Source organism: Oncorhynchus mykiss, chromosome 3 (assembly GCF_057628025.1).
Source record: "Oncorhynchus mykiss isolate SJ-2025 chromosome 3, ASM5762802v1, whole genome shotgun sequence".
NCBI lineage: Eukaryota > Metazoa > Chordata > Actinopteri > Salmoniformes > Salmonidae > Oncorhynchus > Oncorhynchus mykiss.
The window spans coordinates 41,608,747-41,634,604 of record NC_143024.1 but is presented as its reverse complement, the minus strand read 5'-3'; the positions used below and the strand labels follow the sequence as shown (position 1 = coordinate 41,634,604).

At 41.4% G+C, this 25,858-nt stretch overlaps 1 protein-coding gene across 4 annotated transcripts; it reads right to left on the bottom strand.

Moving 5' to 3' along the window:
* Positions 1–38: 38 nt before the first annotated feature.
* LOC110517587 (type II inositol 1,4,5-trisphosphate 5-phosphatase) lies at positions 39–25,612 on the bottom strand. Of its 4 annotated transcripts, XM_021595572.3 has the most exons (23): positions 25,422–25,612; positions 24,452–24,531; positions 24,251–24,348; positions 24,111–24,140; positions 23,910–24,020; positions 21,390–21,533; positions 15,946–16,042; positions 15,081–15,275; positions 13,750–13,851; positions 13,162–13,276; positions 10,060–10,176; positions 9,087–9,274; positions 8,354–8,465; positions 7,842–7,951; positions 7,345–7,480; positions 6,743–6,853; positions 5,639–5,804; positions 4,298–4,533; positions 3,060–3,167; positions 2,111–2,195; positions 1,749–1,876; positions 1,333–1,444; positions 39–611 (listed from the first exon to the last, which is right to left on the bottom strand). In XM_021595572.3, exons 1-23 carry the CDS (start codon positions 25,476–25,478, stop codon positions 502–504), a joined length of 2,748 nt encoding a protein of 915 aa, XP_021451247.2. In that variant the 5' UTR covers positions 25,479–25,612; the 3' UTR covers positions 39–501. The 4 variants fall into 4 exon arrangements, with proteins under 4 accessions (XP_021451247.2, XP_021451253.1, XP_090085405.1 ...); XM_021595578.3 differs by lacking the exons at positions 23,910–24,020; positions 24,111–24,140; positions 24,251–24,348; positions 24,452–24,531; positions 25,422–25,612 and adding an exon at positions 22,080–22,590; XM_090229279.1 differs by lacking the exons at positions 23,910–24,020; positions 24,111–24,140; positions 24,251–24,348; positions 24,452–24,531; positions 25,422–25,612 and adding an exon at positions 21,772–21,952.
* Between the last annotated feature and the right edge of the window lie 246 nt (positions 25,613–25,858).

The following is a 25,858-nucleotide window of genomic DNA, read 5'->3' as shown; positions in this document are numbered from 1 at the left end:
CTAACAGCCGAAGGAACCACATTGGATAGGCCAAGGGCAAATGTGACAGTGGGTTTATTAAAATTCCAAACTAACTTTTTCAATTTGCTTGATAAATGGGAAAGAAATGGGGGGGAAAAAAAGCCAAACCACAACTGTTTGAAATACTTTCATATATAAAATAACGATCCACTGTTTTGCCTTCACAAAACAGCACAACACATTTCTCTTTAAATAAACTGGTAAATATACATACATTAAAAATGGTCAGTTTACTACAGCTGCTCAGTGATTGAATAAAAGCTGTGCATCAACAGCTTAAACATAGTTTGTCAAAACACAGTTGACTTCAAATCAAAGGAGCGTAAGCCTAATCAATTGGACTGACTGTGTACCTATACAAAGAGCCATCTATATGAATAGGAACTTATTACATGTATTACAAATACTGAGCTGTACATTAAACTACAAGTGTCTAAAAGAGTTTGTAGCATGTAAGACATGGCAGGAAAACACTTCTATTCAAGAGAGGTCCTGGACTAGGAAATGCTGAAAGAACTCTTGCGTCTTCCTCTTCTCTGCAAGGTCCTGCTTCGTGGGTGACCTCAGTAGCAAGGCAGCAAAAATGGTGGCTGTGAGGGATGACATAGGGCACAATGTCAATAACATAATAATTACTAAACTGGCACTTGAAGTAAGATTCAATTGTTGCTTTTTTATTTTGTATCATAAAATATTAAATAAAATGAGAACAATGAAAAAGGAACAAATCTAGAATCTGACCCAACATTTTTACAGCTAATATCGTAGCTACAGTAGAAGTCAGAAGTTTATATACACCGTAGCCAAATACATTTAAACCCAGTTTTTCACAATTCCTGACATTTAATACAAGTAAAAATTCCCTGTCTTAGGTCAGTTAGGATCACCACTTTATTTTAAGAATGTGAAACGTCAGAATAAGAGAGAGAGAATTATTTATTTCAGCATTTATTTATTTCATCACATTCCCAGTGGGTCAGGCGTTTACATATCAATTAGTATTTGGTAGCATTGCCTTTAAAATTGGGTTAATCGTTTTGGGAAGCCTTCCACAAGGTTCCCACAATAAGTTGGGTGAATTTTGGCCCATTCCTCTCGACAGAGCTGGTGTAACTGAGTCAGGTTTGTACCTTGTAACAGCTTCTGATCTTAAACTTGCATTGCTCGACTTTAAAAACATTGAACCTCTTTGGTACTGGTCAAGAAGACCATGGCGTTTCATTTAACCCTTTCAAAACACATATCAGCCAATTGTTTGTGTGTTTGATAAGAATGCAAAATGTGTTACAGAATTTTTCCCTTTCACCTTACCTAAAATGTTGACATCCAGGTTATTGTGTGTAGAATGCTTCAACAACTCACGGAGAAAAGCCGCTATATAGTTAAACACGTTTTTATGGCACTGAGGTAACAAGGATACAACCTGAGGATGAAGAAAAACATCACTCAATAGCAATCAACACCACAGACAAGCTAAAACACCACAACATGAGAGCAAATCACAGACTAATTCCTCACAACTGGGTTGGGTTCATTAGGGCACGCAACAGAAAACATAAAAAAAAAAAATATATATATAGATGTTAGACCCTCCCTATTTCAGAACGTTTGAAGCCTAATGCACAAGACCTAGTACAGTAGACAATCATTACATACAGAGTATCCTACTATAGGGGCACTGAGAAAAGTAACGTCTACTTTTAAGAGTGAATTGAATTGGTACTGACCTTTTTACACTGACTGGTGTTGGAGCAGCACTCCAGGCACTGCTGGTACAGGGAGAAGGGGACCACAGGCTCAGGGAGGGCATCGAGGAAGAGGAGCAGTGCTTCTGCCACAGAGTGGTTACTGCCAGCTAGGGGTCAACACGGGTCAAGGGGCATCAACCACTTAAAACAATACAGTAGACACTAAGACTTAATGGACACAAAATGGCACAAAATGGCACAAAATAAGGCACAAAATGGAAAACTTTTGAAAAAGAAATTAGCATTTCTTATTGGACATGTCCAGGTAGTCCTTCCCTGTTTTAGGCCATTTTCTTCCATTTAATGCCTAATGAACACATCCCATAAGTTGTTAAGGATACGGAGAGAGTCTGGCATGCCAGTGTCAAGGCAATCCCTTATCTCCACAAATTCACTGCGGAGCCCAGGTTGTTGAAATAGTTCCCCCTTGAAATAGAGGCAAAAAGTTAGTTGTACTGTAAACACATAACTTCAAAGCACACAAAGGGTAGCCGGCAAAAGCAGCAGCATTTCAACTGATCGGGGATTAGTAGAACTGTATTCATGTCAATATTGTAGAGTATTATGCATTTCACTTTTTAAATTAAATAAACTAATAAATCTATACAAAAAACCAAACCGGGCATCATAGAGACAAAACCGTTCTGTTGTGTCATTCCAGCCTGTTGGTGGATGCCAGAGACAAATAGAACGTTTCCAAACGTTCCCATTTTCACTCTGCTAGTTTGCTGTGGTGAAAAATACTAATATGTCGGTCCTTGTAAAAAATGTAAAACACATTTAAAAAAGCACAGCTGGGAGGACGCCAAAAGCTGCCCAAATCACTTTGAATTATTTGAGGCTGTGCAACTAACTGGGAAAGGGGAGTTAAGTAGGCAAAAGGTACTAGCCAATGTCCTTGAAAACTAGTGTATTGTCAAGAACTGAATGCCTGATTCCGACCCGAGCTGTACTGGTTCTGATTGTTTCTTTTCACATTGTCCCTTCCAAGCAGCAACAACAACTATTGTGGAGGCATAGTACAGCCCAGTACAGCTCAGGGCCCATTTTCCCAATATTTTGTATTTACTTATTTAACTATGCAAGCCAGTTAAGAACAAATTGTTATTTACAATGACGGCCTACATGTAAAGATGTCACAGAGAGACAGATAAACAGCTTGATTCTATGTTTAAAGGATATTTTCTGTGTATAAAGTGAGGGGCAAAAAAAAGCATCCAATGACGCACCTAGCTGTTCTAGGTTTGGTTCAGTAGTGCGTAAAATGGTAAAAGATTTGTGAGTCCTGACCTGTTTAGGAGCATTACGGTATAGGTGGTCCACCATCTGCCATATCTCTTTAGGGATATCCAGGGGCTTATCGATGATTACGGTTCTGGTCTCATCGCCTGATGACGTCTTTAGAAAGAAGACAAGAAAAATTGACAATTGAGTGAAATTGGTTTAAATCCTGGAGCTAACCTTTCTTTAACAACATATCCTGAGAGGACAATGTGTTGTAGCTATTTATGCTGCCTGTATTAATAACTAGCGAGCCATAGATAATAAAATGTAAAAAAAAATTAAAAGGTTGAGACATCTTTGGGCTTCTTTATTCTCAGAATCTATCATCTTTTGATCTGGTCAGTTTTAGCATAACACTGACTGAAGATCAAACACAGAAGCTTCTGGAGAGGGTTGCTCTGGCGTACATTACAGCCATGCTGTTTTGCAACACTAATGACCCTGTGGATATTCTCCCCTGGCAACAGTGTGTTCTGGGACAATGGGTGATTTGATTCCCTGTTTGGAAACTCACTTCAGACACAAAATCTCCAATTTGGTTCGCACAGTACAAAAAAAAAAACCAATACAAACAGTTTGTTATTACACAAGAAGTAGGCTTAGTAAGACAAAACGGAAATGGGGTGCTATAACGAAAAGCTTACGAAATAATTTCCTTTTAGCTTCCGTCTTTAGTGCAAATGTGTCTCGTTTCTTGTCTCAATGAATTTGGGGAATATAGACTGCAGGCTAGTTCAACATTCACACTTCCTGGTTCATTTTTAGATGACTGTGCATTTACATAGAAAACAAAATCACACAAAAATTATCAGCAGGACAGAATCCCCCCAGAGCACTTTCACTTTTAATTGTTTTTACTCTGGGCAAGGCCTTTCATATAAAATACCCCTGAAGAGGGGGACATTTCCAGGACACGGTCAGGTGTTGTGATTCCGGATTCTCCACTTTTTTCCCAACGTGTGCACTTGCATACTCCATATTTCACAATGGTGGAAACTCCCTTCAGCCAATGCTTAGGTTACACCAATCTAATACTTTTAAATCCACGATGGGGAATATACCAGACCACTGCACACTTTTGGAGAAGTGTGAAGAATGGGAAAGCAGCCTTCTGAGTCAGACTGCACCTGGGTCGTATTCACTCAGAACCATGAATTTGTACAATAAGAAATGCACATTTTTGCTTTCCATTGCAAAATATATACAATAATGAACACACTCCTTGCTGGCTATAATGAACTCACCAGCTCCCGGAGGGTCTCCAGGGGCATTTCCTGGATGGGGTCCCTCAGCTGACACAGGGTCTGGATGGACGAGCCGAAGCAGCTGGGTAGGTAGTTGCCCGACACAGAGAGAAAGTAGTCCTTTCCCCGCTCCAGGTGGAGCACCAAGATGTCCTCGATTTGCTGGCGGCCTGCGTTGAGCTCCGTGGCGGTGGAGCGGTTCACAAACACCTCCAGGTCGATGTCCATGTTGCCGCCTTGGTGAACAGCACATTGACGGGATCAGGTATATTTCAATGATTTATCAAATGGAGGAGAATTTCAGAAAGGCACCAATTCCTGATTATCAATTCCCTGAGACACAGATGAACAGGGTTGTGTTCATTAGGGATCAAATTAATGAAAACAAACTGAAGAGGGACTACTTGGACATGTCCAATAACCCAAAATATTATTTTTCAAAACGTTTTAAAATTTTTTTTTTTTTTTTTTTGCATGACCTAATGAACATGACCCTGCTCTATGTAAATGTGCTTTGTGGAAACTTGTTGACGAGTGGTGTTGAATAACCACAAGCAAAGGTTGTACTGTACACTAAGCATTACTAACTGCACGTGAATGTGTGAAGGAAACCCTATTCATTTACAGCTGCATCACTACATTGACAACGCCAGAACTAAATGAGACAAACTAATAAAAAACAGACTATCAGCAAGACCCAGAGAGGCAACGAGCACTGAGGCACATCCACCACTCCTTCCACCCTAAGCCTTGAGATCTCTCCATTATTTTCAAGTCTCTCGTGCTAGACAGATCTGAAATTGCTTTCCTACCGTCAAACACTGAGTTGAGAAAATGCCTCTATCAATTGCAGTCACCGGGAAAACTCAAATCTAATCATTCACTCAGAACACAGAGCTATGATGTGGTCTCTCGCTTCATATGTCATATAGCTCATGACATTACATCAAACATAGCGGGGAGGCCAGGTGCTTATAGAGATTGATATCCATTCCTGAATGTAAGTCTTAGGCCCTGTTCTAATACTTCAGAAATGCCTTCCGACCTTCCTTGAAGTACTCACTGATCTGAATTAGTTAGGTTGAAGAAAGTAATGGGGTGGCAACCTTGTATTCACCCAGCCAAACTCTAGATCTGGGGCTGTATGTATCAGACGTTTTAGAGTAGGAGTGTTAATGTAGGATCAGTTTTACATTTGAGATCACAATGAATTGGATTACATGGATGGGGGGGGGGGGGGCCTGATCCTAGATGAGCACTCCTTCTCTGACACTTGATACATGTGCTTACTTCCAAGAAAACACAGAAGAAATAATAGGGCCATGGTCCTGCTATACTCACCCTGAGCGATGAAGCCCTTGGCCGGGTTGGCGGTGAGCCAGGGCTTGCAGTAGGTGGGCTCATCCAGCTTCTGGATGAACTCAAACTGGCACGGGACCTGTCCGTCGTTGTGGAGGGTCAGAGTCTCTGCCTGGTGCTGCATGAACTTCACGTCTTTGAACTGGAACTGGGGAGGGAAAGTGATTTGGATTAGGTTTCACAGGTAGGGAGTAGTGTGTGACAGTGTGAAAATCACAGCGCTGATTACAGAAATGATTGCAGTTGATATGCAGCCATTATCAAATGGTAGAGGACATTAGCTTCAATACCCTAATGATATATCTAGAACCAGACTACAAGATGACATGTCGAAAAACCGTGACATCCCCGATGGAGAAATTGCGCAACAATTGCTCTACAAGTGCAAGTACAAAGCACGAGCTCTCAAACACCATACGTGGCATTAACAACAGATTGTTGAATGTCTATGAACACGCGGTCATACATCACTGCAACGAGCAGCGGGACATGATCTACGTACTGACAACATGGAGGAGAGCGCCGCCTGGTAGGGTTTCCTCTAGTTACCACAGTCAAAATTTTCAATAGCGTAAAAATTCATGAAAACTTAATGTAAGGTTAGGCTTAGACTAAGGTTAGCAGTATGGCTAGGTTTAAAATCACATTTTAAGAAGATAAATTGTAGAAACAGGCAGGCGTTATGACTTTGTGGCTGTGGTAACTAGTGACAACCAGTATGTAGGAATTCCAGGACCGAGGTAGATTGAACTGCATTGACCCCTAGCGGTCATACACAGAACCACATCTGAATTGTGAATTCACGTCATTTGAATAATTTTTTTTTCAACGTTTGAACAATACAAAAAGTGCAGGTTAAATGTGAAGAGAAAATATACATTTGTACATGTAGCACATTTCCCTCAATTTTACTCCTGTTCGTAAAAAGCAGAGCTCAACTAATAAGAGTCGTTCACAAGGTCCTGCTGCTGTCAATGTTCACTAATAATGTTGCATTGTGTATTATGAAAGACCAGAGAAATGTTAACATATTCTTCATCTATAACAATTCAAGTAGAACGAACCACTTAACTCTTGACCACTCACCTCTCGCGTGGATAGGGTTAGGGATGGAATGCACTCGTTCTCCATCTTGTCCAGCGAGCGCACAATTTCCTCAAATGTCTTTTTGTAGGACTCTTCGTTCACCAGCTTGATCTGAGGAAGCAGCAGGGAAGGGAGGTTAGAACACAGATGAATAGGGGAAACTAGAAGCATATCATTATTTTAACATTTAAAGAAAATGCCATGCAACAGAATATCTAGAATTACAATCCAAATACTTGTCATGAATGCATAAATGAAATGCTAAAATGCACAATGCTAAAAGTTGTCTGAACTCTAAATATATGGCTCTGCGGGAAACTCAGACTGGTCACAAGAATAAAAATCACTTCTAATAAGGAATTCCCGTACTTGGTAAAGACAGGAGGTCTAGTGGCAAGGCATTGGGAGAGGATGGAGCAAGATTAAACTCTGCCCACCTCCTTGCTTGCTCTGCCCTATATCGTGACTAAGATTGTAAAAGACCTACCTGAATAATCTTGGATGAGCTATAATATTCTTTGGTTACGACCCCCAGCGTAAACCAACCAAAACATCATGGTCTCTAAGAGGTCAAAGGACAAATGGCAGAAACTAATTCTCACCCCTATCTCCAGCAGGGAGCTGACTGGCTTGTGGTCGCTGGTCTTCAGGGCCATGTGACTCTGGTAGTGCAGCTGCCGCACATTCTTGCCTCGCCACAAGATCCGGTCACACCACGCCGGCACACGACACTTTTCACTGAGGGCGTGAAACATGAAGCTTTAAGACATTTCAGAAACTAATTACACGCAATAAGATATTTTTTGAGTTTTGTAACACTTTATTCTGCAGCTATAATGCTTTAAAATGTATTATAAGAATGTATGAGCCTTTGTAATGCATTATAATAAGGCTAATTTGTGTATCAATATTCCAACTCAAAACGCCTTAGGCTCATAATGTGACAACCATAAGACATTATAAGGGGTTCATACATGTTCTTATGAAGCATTATAAAACATCATTATAATGCAATATATCTTCAGGATTTTAGTAAAGTGTTATTGTTTTCTCCATTGCCTTTATAGATAACACTAGACATTTAGAAAGGAGAAGTTACCTTGTGTCCCATTGATCGGAGCCGGTGTCGTATTTGTAGGTGGGCAGGAAGCCGATTTCTCCCTCCACAAAGCCCACGAAAACAGCCTTCTCATCGATCTGCCTCTTCAGCTGAGGACCACAGAGCCACAACAAGACAGCGTGACAATTATCACACTCATCAGGGTGTAATGTGACTGGCACTGAACACAGAGATTAGCAGTCTTACTCATTAGGGCATAACGTAGCAAAACGTTTTGCAACGGAAAATGTGTGTTTCTGAATGGACAATTTCAGGTAGTACCTCCCTGTTTCAGATCAGTTTTCTTCCGTTTGGTGCCTAATGAATATGACCCTGGGAACAATGTTGTGGAACTTTCAGATATTACGTAGAACAAACCTCCCTGTCTGACAAGTAGAGTAAGGAATCATGTCAGCTCTATTCATTACATTATCTGCAACATTTGCCTACTGAACACACCCCAGAAGTAGACATTTAAATGGCTTGAAGTTAAGCGGCTTGAGATTACCTACCTGGTCATAACTGTGCAGCGTTTCAAAATCCTTCTTGGCGATTAAGTCCTTCACATTGTCGACATCAAGGTCACTTAGCCTGTAGTTGAGATCTCCCAGCCATAGGACCACACTGTAAGCAAGGAAAATATGATGCATTGAGAATATGGAAAATCATAGAAATATAACTACTCTTCTATATTTCTACTTCAATATGGAAAACGGTGGCTGTGGCTTTGCATGTGGTTCTAGAACTCATCCCATTCTACGACTGCATCGAAACACTGCATTCATTTCAAATGTTCATGTAAGCCATTATAAAGTTATGTGAAATTGGCAAGGTGCACTGGTCTTGTGATCAAAAGGTTTACATAATACATTCGCAATTTTGTTCCCTTGAGAAAATGGCACCATGCTGGAATAAATACAAAGGATGATGTACCACCACAACTACCAAATCCAGGGTCCTGTTCATTCGGCACAAAATAACAAACAAAAAGACCGAAAAAAGGGCAGGGATTATCTGGACTCGTCCAATAAGAAATACTTTTGTTTTCCTTTGCTAAATATTATCGATGTGTGCCCTAATGAACACAACCCAAAACATATCCAATAAGAAATGCTCATGTAAACGTTTTGGTTCCAAAACCTGTAAAAAAATATATATATTTATATAATAATAAAATGTTCATGCCCTAATGAACACAACCCTGAAAAGTGGAAATACTGCTTTGTACTAAAGACTTGTTCATACTCATGCTTCATGATGGCGAGTGGGGCCAGGGCGGGGTCGTGCTGGCGGAAAAGCAGCCTGCTGCAGATGTCCTTGTAGTCCTGGTTGCGCCTCTCGTACTCCTCAATGTGGGCGGCCAGGTGGGAGTTGACCACACATATGTCAGAGTTGTGGAAGCGGAAGCGGATGGCCACAGCACCTTTGTTTCCCTGAGAGAGGTGTTTGTAAAACATTTGACATTATCTGCTTTTATAGAACAAACCATTTCCCTGCTGCGTCATGAATAGTAGCACGTGCAGTTTCAGAAAAAGCTTTGTTTATCTAGCAGTGGATACGATCACATGCAAATTCAAATTCAGCACGTGCAAGTTATTAACAAACACAGAATCAGATGGTCATAGTCAACAACATTGCAGATGTAAAAGAATTGGATAGCTAGCAAGCCTGTGAGGCAAGGTAAACTATCACAAATAGAGCTAGATAAAGCCAGAAGAATAATCAACTGGTTGAACATAGCTATAGCCATCAGCCTTGTGTGTTTTCATGGTCATCACTCACTCACTGTTAAGTTTGTCACGGTCCCAACTTTAGCGTTAGCTATCCTGCTACAGAGCTTTTTGGTACCGGGATGTGAGCGCGTCACTCGACGTCTGTATACAAAAAAATAGCTCTATGAACAATAGGAAATCTAATGTGTTTTCCAAACATACCTTGGTTCCAAGTCTGGTGTATTTGGGGCTACAAATGTGAGAAAAACTGGTTTTCTAAACTCTGGTTAAAGCGGAGTTTGTAGGTAGAAGGGGTTGTAAGTGCAATATAACTCCTTATCCAACTGTAAAATGGAAGCTAAATTAAACTAGTGGACGCCACCCAACCTCCTGCTCTAAACTTCCAAGACTGCTAAGCAATTGATGACAGCCTGCTTAGCGGCCAAGGATAAGTACTCCTACTATACCCTCACTGGACACACACACACACACACACACACCCCTACCATTCTACCCATGATGCCGGTGCCCACGGTCTCTGCCTCCATCTCAGAGATGTGCTTGGCGTGCTCATTCCTCACATAGAACAGCAGCATGATGCCCACCAGACGAACCAGTTTCACCTGTAGGGATACACAGGGGTCATAGGTCACAGATAGGACAATACACTGGTCACGCATTAGCTATTAGCCTGATCCTAGATGTGTTTGTGCTGTTACGAAACACCTATGGTTGTTCACGTAGCGTTTTAGCGGAAGGGGTAAACAATAGAGATCTGGTCAGGAGGACCGCAGTGAAGTGGCATACAGGACGATGCAATATTGTTCATGTCAACACTGCAGGAGCAAAAATTAGAAATTGCTAACAGTATGATTGTTCCACATTCAATTCTGTCAAGGATATAAACCTAAGTAGGATATGACACAACATTATCATATTCATATTCATTTCACAGACTCTTGCCCTATGCTATGTCAATTACGAAGCGACCAAGTGTGCTAAATTCACACCAGTGACAGAGGACTGACAAATTGCATGTCATCATACTGGGTGGTTGAGTGAGAAAATCTTTACGAGCCTTCAAAGAGGAAGAAGCAGTTTGGCTTGAGTCTGCAATTTATATAAAGGGGAAATAGGCCAAGATAAAAAGAAGATCGGAAGAGAGAAGCTCATGTACAAGCTTTCACCAGGTTAACAAAACCACACTTTACAGTATAAAGGGAAGCAACTGAGTCATTACAACATCGTAACACTTTGCTTTGGAAACATCTGTAGTACAGCGACACTCAATTGTACCAACTGTGACCACATGCATCCTTCCTTCCTCACAGACTTGAGGTAATCACTGACTTGCATGTGCTTGGACAAGTGAAAGCAAGATTAGCACCCCACTTCTTTTACCAATCCAACCCTCTCACATCGTTGATTATTGTATTTTAAGGAAGGAAGGATGCGTTTTTGGCGTATTCAAACAGGGCCTCAGTTATAAAGAAGAAACATGCATGTAACCGTCCCCACAGTCCCATTAGGGTGATTTCTCCCCTTCTCTGCTGTCTGTTTCAGCCAATCAGTGTCCCCGAATGGACATTTGGACTCTGGCTCCTCCCACTCTAGCTCAGTGGTTATCATCTTCAGCTGATGAGGATGCAAAGTTTGGCTGGGGACCAGGTTTTCAGTGTGTTTTCTTGATGTGTTTGTGTGTGCATCCACAATGACAATTGGGGCCTTCTACTGTTGTGGATGTTTAATGCATGCTACTGAAACCTTGCTAGTGTTGGTTATCGTGATACATATGTACATTTGTTGTGTCGCCAGCTGTTAGCATTTTTTACCTCGTGCATGTCGTCTAATTACAGAACTGAGCAGTATACTTAGTATAGCATTACACACACATTAGGCATACTATGTACAGACCTGACTATATACAATTGAAGTCGGAAGTTTACATAAACAAGTTTTAATGACTTCTACCTAAGTGTTTCAACCACTCCACAAATGTCTTGTTAAACTATTGTTTTGGCAAGTCAGTTAGGACATCTACTTTGTGCATGACAAGTAATTTTTTCCAACAATTGCTTACAGACAGATTATTTCACAATTCCAGTGGGTCAGAAGTTTACATACACTAAGTTGACTGTGCCTTTAAATTGCCTGGAAAATTCCAGAAAATGATGTCATGGCTTTAGAAGCTTCTGATAGGCTAATTGACATCATTTGAGTCAATTAAAGGTGTACCTGTGGATGCATTTCAAGGCCTACCTTCAAATTCAGTGCATCTTTGCTTGACATCATGAGAAAATCCAAAAGAAATTAGCCAAGACCTCAGAAAATAAATTGGACCTCCACAAGTCTGGTTCATCCTTAAGAGCGATTTCCAAATGCCTGAAGGTACCACGTTCATCTGTACAAACAATAGTATGCAAGTATAAACACCATGGGACTACGCAGCCATCATACCGCTCAGGAAGGAGTCGCGTTCTGTCTCCTAGAGATGAACGTACTTTGGTGCGAAAAGTGCAAATCAATCCCAGAACCTTGTGAAGATGCTGGAGGAAACGGGTACAAAAGTATCTATATCCACAGTATAACGTGTCCTATATCGACATAACCTGAAAGGTCGCTCAGCAAAGAAGAAGCCACTGCTTCAAAACCACCATAAAAAAGCCAGACTACGGTTTGCACCTGCAGATGGGGACAAAGATCGTACTTTTTGGAGAAATGTCCTCTGGTCTGATGAAACAAAAATAGAACTGTTTGGCCATAATGACCATCGTTATGTTTGGAGGAAAAAGGGGGACGCTTGCAACCTGTAGAACACCATCCCAACAGTGAAGCACGGGGGTGGCAGCATCATGTTATGGGGGTGCTTTGCTGCAGGAGGGACCGGTGCACTTCACAATTTATGGCATCATGAGGAAGGGAAATTATGTGGATATATTGACGCAACATCAAGACATCAGTCAGGAAGTTAAAGCTTGGTCGCAAATGGGTCTTCCAAATGGACAATGACCCCAAGTATACTTCCAAAGTTGTGGCAAAATGGTTTAAGGACCACAAAGTCAAGGTTTTGGAGTGGCCATCACAAAGCCCTGACCTCAATCCTATAGAAAATGTGTGGGCAGAACTGAAAATGCTTGTGCGAGCAAGGAGGCCTACAAACCTGACTCGGTTACACCAGCTCTGTCAGGAGGAAATTGGGCCAAAATTCACCCAACTTATTGTGGGAAGCTTGTGGAAGGCTACCCAAAACATTTGACCCAAGTTAAACATTTTAAAGGCAATGCTACCAAATACTAATTGAGTGCATGTAAACTTCCGACTTCAACTGTAGCTGCATTACCAGTTGTTCATTTCATTTCTTTCATAGAACCACAAGATCATTTATGTGTGAAGAATAAAACTCTGGATATGGACACATGTGCCTGGTTCTTCCTGGACCGCCTGTAGTGGGTCAGACTAAAGTGGAGTCAGCAATAAGTCACTAGCGGATGAGGGCATCTACAGCTAGACATTTTTACATTGGTATTAGGACAGACAACCTTGTGGCAGTAGCAAGACTGGGCATGACAAGTGGCCAGTGGTTAACTGAATGAGAGGGAGGTTCTTACTAAGGCGTACTTGGCGCCTGGATGCAGCCCCTCAGACACAGCCTTCATCCACTCTGTCTCCTTGGGCGTGTCGTTGAAGAAGAAGGCCTCCTTGCTCAGGTCCAGCTCCTGGAACCTGCAACACAGGGTCATGTTCAGTAGGCACGGTACAAAACGGGGCAGGTACTATCTGAAGGTACCCAATTAATAATTATTTTGGTTTTCCGTTGCTAAGCATTTTGTGACAGCGTGCCCCGATAAACAGGATCAAGGAGAGCGTGAGTCCACTCTTCTCAACTGACTGGCTCTTCTACGGTTGAAAACCTTGTGTTTAAGTTCCTAATTCGCAGAGTACATAAATGTTTTTTTTTATTTTTTTTTATCATCTGCAACACCACAAGACTAGTCGTGCACACTGGGAAAGAGACACGATTCATAGAGGTTTGGCTGAATTGGCTCTGTTGCAACTACGACTGTCTTCCCACTCAATACAATCTATGACTTAACTCACCCTCTTGTAGTGGGGTCTCAGACAGTACAGTCAGTGTCTATGTGGGCTATGGATTTAGAGGGGAATTGATTTCTCATGCCTGGGTGGATAGGACTTACCCCACGCAGTACATGTCAGGGGGAGTGGATGTGGAACCCAGCCATGGACGGAGGCCTTCTTTGGGGGTTTGGCCGTTCACATTGTACGTGCCTAGGAAGAAACTGAGAGATGGAGAGGAGTGGTAAGTACAAAATCAGTGGGAGCAAAGCCTAACACTGCCTAATATAGGCGTAACTGGTGAACTGTGAGGGTGTCTGGCAGACATGACCTTAGCAAGCCCCTTCAGATGGTGCAATGGGCAGCAAGAACCTAAACACTTCACAGAGCTATGTGTGTGTGTCCACCACCAGAGGGCATTGTAGTATAAATCACTTGTCATCATGACACTGTCCATGATCTGTACTTGTTATCGTGGCATCTGTACAAACCTCCTGCATCCTAATAGTCTTTTCTTCCTCCTGAAGTGTGTACTTTTCCACTACTGCCCACAAATGTAAAATCATTGGCTTGGTGTAGACATGGGCTAGACAGAGTTTCCATATACCAGTCACTTACCTTCAAGTTCGTAAATGGAATTGTACAAGTGGGTGGAGGGATTGGGACAGAACCAAACGCTTGTTATCACAAAGACATTTGTAAAACCCTTTTGCTTAAAACCTGCATTAGAAATGAATTACTATGAGTTTGGATGGTAGTAATTCGAGAGCAACCATTTCCTTCAACATTACATGGAAATTGACAATTCTTTAATTCGTCAGTTATAGCAATGAGATGCTTTCTCACACCTCTACACTGACATCCTGTTTACCGCAAAATGTGTCAACCCTGTAGCTTGCATTTTGCATAGAAGTTGGATAACCACAAACACAAAAACTGGGTGGTTCAAACCCAGAATGCTGATTGGCTGACACCTGTGGTATACAGTCTGATATCACGACTATGACAAAATATTTATTTTTACTGATCTAATTACATGGGCAATCAGTTTTTAACAGCAATAAGGCACCTCGGGGGTTTGTGACATATGGCCAATATACCACAGCGTTGCGTGTTGCATCGAGACTAATAAAAGCCATTAGCCGTGGTATATTGGACATATACCACACCCCCTCCAGCCTTATTGCTTAAACATACCTTATTCACACTATTGTGCCAACCTGGAGCAAATTGTGGTAGGTGGGATATTTAATTTAACAAGGTCCTTTCCAGCAAATGGATGTGTTACCAGACCAGCGCAGCACCAGTCGGCTTGGCTTGTGAATAAAGTAATAGAGTAGCAGGCTAGTCACTGGTCCAGCAATGGCGGACGCCTAACCAGCCCAGAAACATGAAAAGGATATAAGAACACATGTTACAGTGACTTTGATAGGGACAGAAGCAGGGGGGTTACCTGAAATTCTCCAGGTAGGTGTAGATGTCCTCGTTCTTGAGCAGCTCACAGCGGACGAGGTTGTCGCGCAGGCCAAACTGCGGCATGGCTAGCATTGTGGCTTTGTTGGACGCTGTGTGGCTGGACTGGCGTACCAGGTCATCTCTGCCCTCGCGCTTCAGCTCATCCCAGCCCTCCCGCTTCACTTTCCCTTGGCTGCGGGGCCCACAAGACAGACGTTTATACTTGCAACGATTGTGCTAGGTGGAGGTTTCAGCTACCTTAGGTGAATGCACTGATGGTAGGTTGCTCTAGATAAGAAAGTCTGCTAAATGACAAGATGTGAATATAAAGATGGTCTGGGTGGGGGGGACAGGAGTGTCAAATGTAGTTGTACTCCTTTACTACTGTATAACATCTACTACCACTACACATCTCCTTTCAGACTAAACCAACTAAAGGTACCACAAGAGTGTGTTTGCACTTGGCACCAAGTTATTTCCTATGCAGAGCTACAATTAGGCTATCATTATTTATGTCTACCATGGTTTGTGTTGTGGGTGTTTTTTTTTTCTTAAGTCATGATGTTCATTAGCCTGGACGGAAGCTAATGTTGTGAGAGACATTATATAGTGATTTTGTAATAGCGTCAAGGGGGGGCCTAATGTAGGCTATACATGCAGTATAGCTTCCAGCCGGGCTAATGAACAACATGGCTAATGAATAACCGCAACACAAACATTTCAATGTCCTCAATATAGGACAGGGGTTAGAGGACGAGAGGAGAAATGCAATATGGCACACTGGTCCTTATATCCTTCTTCAAGCGCCAACCATTTGCATACTGCACACTGTCAGAGAGAGGAGAGTGGTGTTCAGTACTTACCTCTCTGGGCCGGACTCCACTCTGGGGTGCTCCACTCCACTGTTCACCCTCTTGTTCCCTTCTACTGGGGATCTGCTTACTGCGTTCAATGAGTTCCCTGTTGAGTGAGTGAGAGACAGACAAAGCAAGAAAGAGAGCGTGGGAGGGAGTTGAAAGAGCAGGAGATAAAAAAAAAGACAACAAGAGAGAGTGAGCGAGCGAGCAAGAGATAGGAAGAGAGACACAGGAGTTGTAAACCAAGTCATTCTAATCAGGCAAATACATTGCCATGTGCTAACACTAATCCTATAAAAAGGCCCCTGGAGCTAGCAATGCAAATGCTTCGCCAGTGAAGAATCAATCAGCTCATGCCTGAAATAGACCCCACACAGGTCAATGGTGAAGTTGATTTAGTCCTTGCCTACTCGGATGTATGGAAAATGGACTGAGGCTGTCTTCAAAAGCATTGCATTAGATATAGCATTTTATTATATTCTATAGTGAAAAATATACAAAAATATAAAAACGCAACATGTAAAGTGTTTATCCCATGTTTCATGAGCTGAAATAAAAGATCCCAGAAATGTTCCATATGCACAAAAAGCGTATTTTCCCACAAATGTTGTGTACAAACTTGTTTACATCCCTGTTAGTGAAGATTTCTCCTTTGCCAAGATAATCCATCCACCTGACAGGTTTGACACATCAAGAAGCTGATTAAACAGCATTACACAGGTGCACCTAATGCTGGGGACATTAAAAGGCCACTCTAAAATGTACAGTTGTCACAACCCCATGCCACAGATGTCTCAAGTTGAAGGAACGTGCAATTGGCATGCTGACTGCAGGAATGTCCACCAGAGCATTGAATGTTAATTTCTCTACCATAAGCCGCCTCCAAATGTTGTTTTAGAGTATTTGGAAGTACATCCAACCGGCCTTACAACCATGTGTACCCACACCAGCCCAGGACCTCCCAATCCGGCTTCTTCACCTGCGGGATCTTTAGAGACCATCCACCCGGACAGATGATGAAACTGTAGGTTTGCACAACCTGTCAGAAATGGTCTCAGTGAAGCTCATCTGCATGCTCGTCATCCTCACCACGCTCTTGACCTGACTGCAGTTTGAGGTCGTAGCCGACTTCAGTGGGCAAACGATCAGCTTCGAGGGCCACTGGAGAAGTGTGCACTTTACGGATGAATCGCGGTTTCAACTGTACCGGGCAGATGGCAGACAGATGGTATGGTGTTGTGTGGCGAGCGGTTTGCTGATGTCAACGTTGTGGACAGAGTGCCCCATGGTGGTGGTGGGGTTATGATATGGGGAGGCATAAGCTGCAAAAAACAAACAACTGCGTTTTGTCAATGCCAATTTAAATGCACAGAAATACCATGACGAGATTCTGAGGCCCATTGTCGAGCCATTCATCCGCCACCATCACCTCATGTTTCAGCATGATAATGCACGGGCCCCATGTCGCAAGGATCTGTACACAATTCCTGGAAGCTGAAAATGTCCCAGTTCTTCCATGGCCTGCATACTCAGACATGTCACCCATTGAGCATGTGGAACATTCTGTACGACAGTGTGTTCCAGTTCTCACCAACTTCGCACAGCCATTGAAGAGGAGTGGGACAACATTCTACAGGCCACATTCAACTCTATGCAAAGGAGATGACGCACTGCATGAGGCAAATGTTTGTCACACCAGATACTGACTGTTTATGTGGCCAACAGATGCATATCTGTATTCCAAGGCATGTGAAAGCCATAGATTAGGGCCTAATTAATTTATTTCAATTGACTGATTTCCTTATATGAACTGTACCTCAGTAAAATCTTTGAAATTGTTGCATATTGCGCTTATATTTTTGTTCAGGCATAACCTTTATTCATCCAGGTTAATCTCACTGACATCAAATCTCTATTGCAAGATACCCTAGACAAGACATTGAATTTTAAGTTGTTTAAATCAATGGAAGAGTCAAAGCCTGAGTCTAACACAATATGGCCACTGTCTGCTACTGCTTGGCAGAAGAAACTCTACGAACATGGCAAGTGTATTAAAGAGGAAATTGCTTTAGAGGGAGTATCGTTTTTTTTTGTTTAACCACCAACCGTCTCACATAGCTGTATCTGATTGCGAGTTCATTGTTTATTGCATTCTGTTTTCCGGAATCAACTCAATACAAGCTACTGTGCAAGAAAATAGCCAACATGTTTTCATGCAACAGGCCTTGGCCTACAAGCTTTTGAGATTTCTTATCCAGTATGAGGACAAGATAGCAAAAACAGATATGGGATCAGGGGTGTATTCACTAGGAACCAAACAGGAATGAAAATGGGGAGACCTAACTGAATTTATCCAATAGAAACTTGTTAATTGTTAAATGTTTTCCATTTGCAACGGTTTGGACTAATGATTACACCCAAGGCTAAGCACAAGATGTATTGAATTCAGGAACCAAAGGCTTCCTGCAATAGGATAGGACTTGGGCCAACCTTTCTTAAGAAAAACAGTTGGAAGTTAACATAGGCTAATACAACGTAAACATAGGCTCATCCTTTAGAAAAGCGTAATTCGAATCTCATCACACACGTTCTTACCACCTCTGAGTAATTCCTTGCATACTATACACTCTCACAAGGCCGTCAAGGTAAATGTTAGCTTTATCTATTGTTTATGGAAAGTGATTGCAAAACAATACCAGAGGAAGAACAAAGTTCTGTAGAGCAATGAAAAATCGCTTATAAATCAGAGGCTACAGCTACCCGAAAAAAAAGTCTAATAGCTCACCACAGATACAACTCCTAATAAAGACTTGCAGAAATATTGGAATATATTGTTTTAACGGCTAGCCAAGAGTGAGAGGGTGAAGTATAGGCTATTGAATGCTGTCTTTAGGCATACTGGTGTCCAAAACAGGGGCATTAGAGAACCAGTATGCTATTTTGAGTAAACAAAATGGCAGTATCAATTACAGTGTAGTGGAGCTGCGGCACAAATTTCCATTTGTAGGGTGTGCGCGCATGCTATTGGAACACAGAAAATGGAAACAAACTACGCCCTGTGAGATCAGATGGAAACTCCCTGAGAGCTTTGAGAGACCAATGTGGAGGAGGAGTAAGCCCCAACACACAAGATCCCGAAGGATAACTTACTGCATTTCACCTGAGTCCTAAATAATACACCACAAGATCCCAACTCCCAAGGGAGCTTCCCAGTCCCTGACCTAACCTAATATTGAAAGTAAACACCTAGGCCTACATTGGCTTTCATTTGGCCTATTTGAGAAGAATGATTCACTGCATTTTACCCTCCTCCTGTCCAAAGAGAAGGGAAGATGAGCTAGCCTATAAAAAAAGTGTCTTTATGGTAATCCGCTGCATGCTTTATATTCCTCTGTGGTCACTGTAAGGCTCTTTAAACCTGTTAAATGCTACACCAACAAACAATTCACTGTAATGGCAAAATTACAGTGCATGAACAAACCCTATGAGAATTGAATGGATAGCTTTCAGACTTCTGCATACATATACCACACATGAATTATGATACAAAAATGTCAGTGGAGAGACCAATCCAACGGTTGGAACTATTGATAGCATGCCTCCACTATTCATTCTATACAGCAAGCTCCACTTTCACCATTCAGTCTTGCGATCATCACTATTTGCAGTCTAAAACTAGAAACATGAAAAGTGAGTCAACCACTTAGCTGTAGCATACTGCATTGTGGGTGCACAAAAGTCGGGGCAAAATAAAATCTGTGCTCATCACAAAGTTCAGCATTGCATATAATAACCCTTTGTATCTAGGAATAAAGAAATGGGCAGAGACATATAATGTGCTTATCTGCAGTCTACTAGTATGGACACTTTCCAAGATACAAAAATAAAGAGAACCCAAGACAATCAAACTAGTGTCCATCCATTTCCAATGGAAAATGCCAAGTGGCTACTAATTGCCCGTCTAGCTTTACACGTTCAGTTGACAGATACTGAGATAGTCAAGACAGTGAAAATCCCAAAGCTGCTGGACGTCAGGTTTGCATGGTGCATTACCAAACCCAAATCAGAACACAATGACAGATGAACTGTCGCAAATCTACAGCATATGGCCTAGTTTATCTAGTTTACAAATATAGATGGCGAACCTTTACAAACCATAATATTGACATGCTAATTACCTAGCTAGTGCGCTCGTTCCAAACCACAGCTCAAACAAAACATGCACATAAAGAACGCCACTTAGCTAGCTAGAGTATATAGTTACTTCAACTAATACGCTGGCTAGCTACATATCATTTTGTCAACGTTTTAACTTAAACCAAGGAAGGACAAGTAACGTTAATCTGTGCATATTTGGCTAGAAGCAGAAAGTAGAGCTAGCAACAAAGGCTAACAGAAGTTAGCTTTTTAGCGAAGCTAGCTAAGGTGAAAAAGCACTGCTGCATAAAAAAAGTTACTTACGTTTCAGACTGCGGTAGCAAATATACCATCTAAATACAACAGTAAATCATAAACATGTCCCCATACCAGTGTCTTTAATCGCCCTAGACATCTCCAAGTAGGGCTTCCACGCATTATGTGCAGTGCAATGTCCAAGGACCTGTTCGTGCAAGGAATGTTGAGAATACATTTTTTTTCACGCGCACTCGCGCAAGTGAAGTCGTGCCACAGACCAAACTAATCAACCACGAAGACACTGGACGGTCTCTGGTAAGTGGCAAATGAAAAAAAACTTCACTACAAAAGTTTAACTATAAAGCGTTTATGTCGGGCCAAATACAGTCTTACAATTATTTCCATGTCAACCCATTTTTGAACTAATGTGAAGTTATATGCATTACACATGCATAAAGAAATTGCATATGGGTAGGCCTTGCATGAAATAATGAAAATTATGTTTCAGTGGCAGGAGAAAATCTAAAGATACAACAACAACAACAAAATCAACATTGCAAATAGCATGTAGATGTACAGGTTTGGGCACTTGGCTTATCAATGGGAGTGCCAGAGCAAATAGCTTCCTTTGACATTGGCTGACACTGACAGGCACAGTGTGATAGCTTTCTCACAGTGTGAAGATAGATCCATTGTGAATTTATTTTTCTAGACTTAAAGCCAACATGGAAGACAATGTTGTCACTCTCCCCAAAGTTTAACAAGACCATCTAACATCAACAAGAGACATGTCACACAACCATAAGAAATGTCATAGCTTTGTGATGTCACTTTGGAGGGCACCTCCTAAGCTTTGGATCAGATACAGTTATCATGATCCAAGAATCATGGTTAATTATCAATCATGTGCTTTCTTAGTGTTGGCCTGTCATTTCATTCAGCTGTCAACAACACGAATTTGCTAGATATTACCACACAATGGGCTCTGTGTGATAAGGGTATACGTTCAGGGAGGGTACTGACTGAGAGGGACACAAAGAGGGCTGTTGGCTTACCTGTTTTCTTATGCTGGCTGATCTTGGTGTGTGCCGTTCCCAAGGGTACAAGGGTCTGTTTGATGCCACCTTGGCCTTTGGAGGCTTTGCGGTACTTGTGGAGCCACTCAAACTTCGGTGCTTCCTTGGGAGACTTGCAAACATCTGGAGGAGGAAAAAGGGAAGCATGAAAAAGGCACTTACACTAATCCCAGAATATGCCATTTCAATTGTAGGCTATAAACATACTTTGCTATTCAAATGGTTTATATGTGTTGCTCCATAGAAGTGGAGAAGCTGGAGGCGCATCAATGATAAGGAAACAATTTCAAGAGATCCTCAGCAGAACAGAACACACAATGAGGATAATTATCAATAATACAGTAAACTGAAAATGACCCACAGCATTTGCTTCATTCAAATAGGTACTCAAAAGTAGAAAGTGATTCAGGGGCAGGTTACTTCACATTCTCACGAGCTGGTGGCCTTACAATTGTTTGTTGACTAAAAACGTTTGTTACTATGTGGTTGAAAAAGATATTCAGTTATGTTCCCTCTTTCATGTGGTTCACACACACAAACACACAGACACTTCCTCTTACACGTATATTTGACCTACCTTGAGAACATTACCGCACCAAAATCACTCACTCTGCTATTTTACTTTCAACAAGACCACACACTTTACAAAGATGTCACTTTTCTGCTTACCTTGCGAGTTTCTCACATTCTTCCTGTTTACAAGAATAGCTGCCAGGTTACCAAAACTTTCCATCACTGTTTCCTCTCACAGAGTAAAAGTGAGTGTGGCCCTTTTTAAAAAATATCTTTAGTCCTCCATCTTAAATTTAAGAGCTCCATTTGATAAAGTAGTGAGCTAATGCCAAAAATGACACATACATAGCAAAGTAGACTGTCTCTCAACGAATCCAGTGGCTCATCCCATGAACAGGAAAAAAACATGTAAAAGCCGAAAGCAAATATATAAGTCAAATGGAAGGAAATATTATATAGCAACAGACATATACTACCCAGGAAGAGCACACAGCACTAAAACTCTGAGCCACCCCAGTCTCTTTTCCTTCTTTCACTTGCTCTCTTTCTCTGATGCCATCTCTCTCTCTCTCTCTCTCTCTCTCTCTCTCTCTCTCTCTCTCTCTCTCTCTCTCTCTCTCTCTCAACTATGCATCACATTTGGCTGTTGTCTTATAGGTGAAGTGACAACTGGTTCCCCTCTTTTTAGAGTTTTGTGTAACTTGTGGTGTGTCTTTGCCCATCTATTACATCACTTTTATCAACTTGAATTAAGGCTATTGTTGTCAACTGAACATTTTCTGAACAATCTGCCATTTCTCTTGAGTAGCAACAAGTACATACAGAACACAATATACTTATGGTAAAAAAAATATGTATGTTCCTTTCTAAATGTAATCCGTTACAGTTACTAGTTACCTGCCCAAAATTGTAATCAGTAACATAACTTTCGGATTACCCAAACTCAGTAACGTAATCTGATTACATTCCAGTGATTCTAATAAATGTTATACCCCTTGATCTTCAAGAATAGGACTTGGAAATATAGATTAGCCAAATTTATTTTTCCATTGTTTATGATTTTGTTGTCATGGAGGACTGATTGGGATCATTGAGTCAAATGCCAAATGCTGCATTTGCTATAGGCCTATTGTTTACCTGGATATTATTTTTTATATTTAACCAGGCAAGTCAGTTAAGAACAAATTCTTATTTACAATGATGGCCTACCCGGCCAAACCCAGACGACACTGGGCCAGTTGTGCACCACCCTATGGGACTCCCAATCACAGCCGGATGTGATGCAGCCTGGATTCGAACCAGGGACTGCAATGAAACCTCTTGCACTGACATGCAGTGCCTTAGACCGCCATGCCACTCGGGAGCCCTACTAGTAGTTCATGACATGTAATAAACTTACTGGCAAAAAATATGTGTTTTATGTGATACGGTATCTACCGAATGACTAAAATTGAGAATACAATTCTAATCCATTATTTTAGGGCAGTTCACTTGCAACTGCACTGAAATTATCATATATTAAATGGCAAAAATTAAATGTCACACAGAAATGAGCACACATCTCGAATTACTGGCCAGATTTGATTATTGCAACATAAACAAGTAAACCAGGGTCATGTTCACTAGGCCCTCACCAGAAGAAAACAGACTTAAACAGAGAGGAACTACCTGTGCTTGTCCAATAAGCAGATTTTTTTTTTTTCAATTCAAATCATTTTGTAATAGTGTGGATGACCCTTTACTTGGTTATGTCCCAATTATTTATCATTCCTTCTAAAGTGTGCACTTGTTCACTTCCCCTCACTGATTTGAAAGGAAATAAATAGTTTAAGATATATGGTGGAAACCCCCTCTTGCCCATGCCTCCACCGATCCAATGCTTATAGATTTGTGGTAAGTGTAAACTATACCAGGTGTATACTTCAGGAGAAATAATTTGGATGCAACGCTTGTGATACATTTATGGAGAAGTAAGTCATGTCTTACCACTCCAGGCTCTGTTGACCTCACTGAGGAAAAGGCGAGAGTGGGAGCCAAAGGGAAGCCTCACCTCCAGCTCCCCATCCTGGAAGTTCAGCCTCACTCTAGTGTCTGCACCTATATAAATATCATGTAATATACATTTAATAACTTGGCCCTATGAACATACCAGGGGGAAATTGACCCAGGGAAAAAAAGAAAACTCACCCACAAAAGAAAGTTCATCTGCCGAGGACACTGAGGAAAGAATAACATATTATTACAATGCATTACGAGGCCCATGCCTTCACCTCCATTGTGCATATTATAATAATCAAGTTAAAACCAATGCATTCACTTTTGCATACCTTCCACAACCGCAAAGTCATTAGAGATGGGAAAAATGTCCTCCAATGTGACATCTTCACCAGTTATCGCCATTCTTCTATGGGTAAAAACAAACAGCCTATAGGAAACAAAGATGGAACATTACTATAGGCAGGTGTAATGCATTTTTCAGAGCATTTATATTTCATAAGTCTGGTGGAATAGCATAAATTTCAACTCACGCATGTTCCTTGGTGCGCTCCACCAAACCCAATAGTCTGCTTTCAGTGACATTGTCCACAAAGACAAGACATTGAACAGCATGTTTACAACAATCTGGTTAAGGGAATTGCATAGATTTTTGCACAATGTCACATTTGAAAATAGGCCTACACAAGTGTTGATATCAAAATTAAGTTTATTTTTTTAATATATTGGGAAAAACATTACGCATCAAGAGGCCTAGTCATTAATATAAAACAAATCTAATGTCTGGAAAATATGTAGGTCTAGAGTAGGCTACAGTTAAGGATTCGGCCCATGTGACAAAAATCTATTGAATTTGATTAGCTTGTATAAGATTGCCACCCAGTGGAGGACCTATCATATTGTACACAAAACGCTCAAACTGTTCTGTTTCCATCTACTTAGCCCGGGACCTGTGTCTCATTGGCCATGGCTCCAGCGGTCCTGCTCTCACTTGGGGCCAAAGCCAGGCCATTGGTACTTTTCAGTTGTCATTTACATAACAATGACTAACTGTGAACTTTAACACCTTCTTATGCAGAGGTTGTTGATTCTGCTCTTTACAAATCCCCAGTCAGACCTAGCTATTGAAACACAATGTCCATAGTATAACATAAGGGCGTATACTAGTGTAACACTTGTGTTACAATCGAAAAGCAGCTCAAATATCCTCATTAAGCCATTTGCAATTGTTCTTCTTTACACTCAAAGCCCATTAAACCCAAACAATTGTACTATTGAATGAAATATATAAAATATCACCACATTCAGATACACACACGTATAGTCAATTGGGCCTTGACAAACAAACTCCACGGCCTCGCCTTGTGTGAACTGCCGGTAGGCCACGTCGGAATGAAACATTGTCTTCTTCTTCCAAAGGAAGTCAAACATCAGCCTTTAGATAACGCACTCATAACATCGGAGTGATACAAAAAACATTTTAGTGCGCACTATAAAGGATACTATGACGCAATTTTCGTCTTGTGGCAAAATCTCTTGAATTGCGAAGGATTGATCCATTACTTAAACCCGTTACTTTCGTGCAAACTCTCTCACACCCATAAAATACAGATTGAAGCGAGAATAGACACAGACCAAACGTTTCTCTCTTACAAAGTTGGGCTAGACCACCTTCCTATCGAGAACACAAAACAACAAATCCGACCACATTTTTGCTTTCACAGTGCGTAAAAGTGTATTGCCGTGTTCCGACATGATTCCGTATTCTTCTAGATGTCCTTATTCCCTTTTCCAAGATGTTTGTGGATCTGCCACGCAGAGATTTCAGCAGCTAAAACTGACGTCATGTTTTGGCTGTCGTTTGAGGAAATATTAATCGGATTACACACTGTTTAATCGGACAAATGCAGGTGTAATACTAAATTGTAGATGTGCTATCT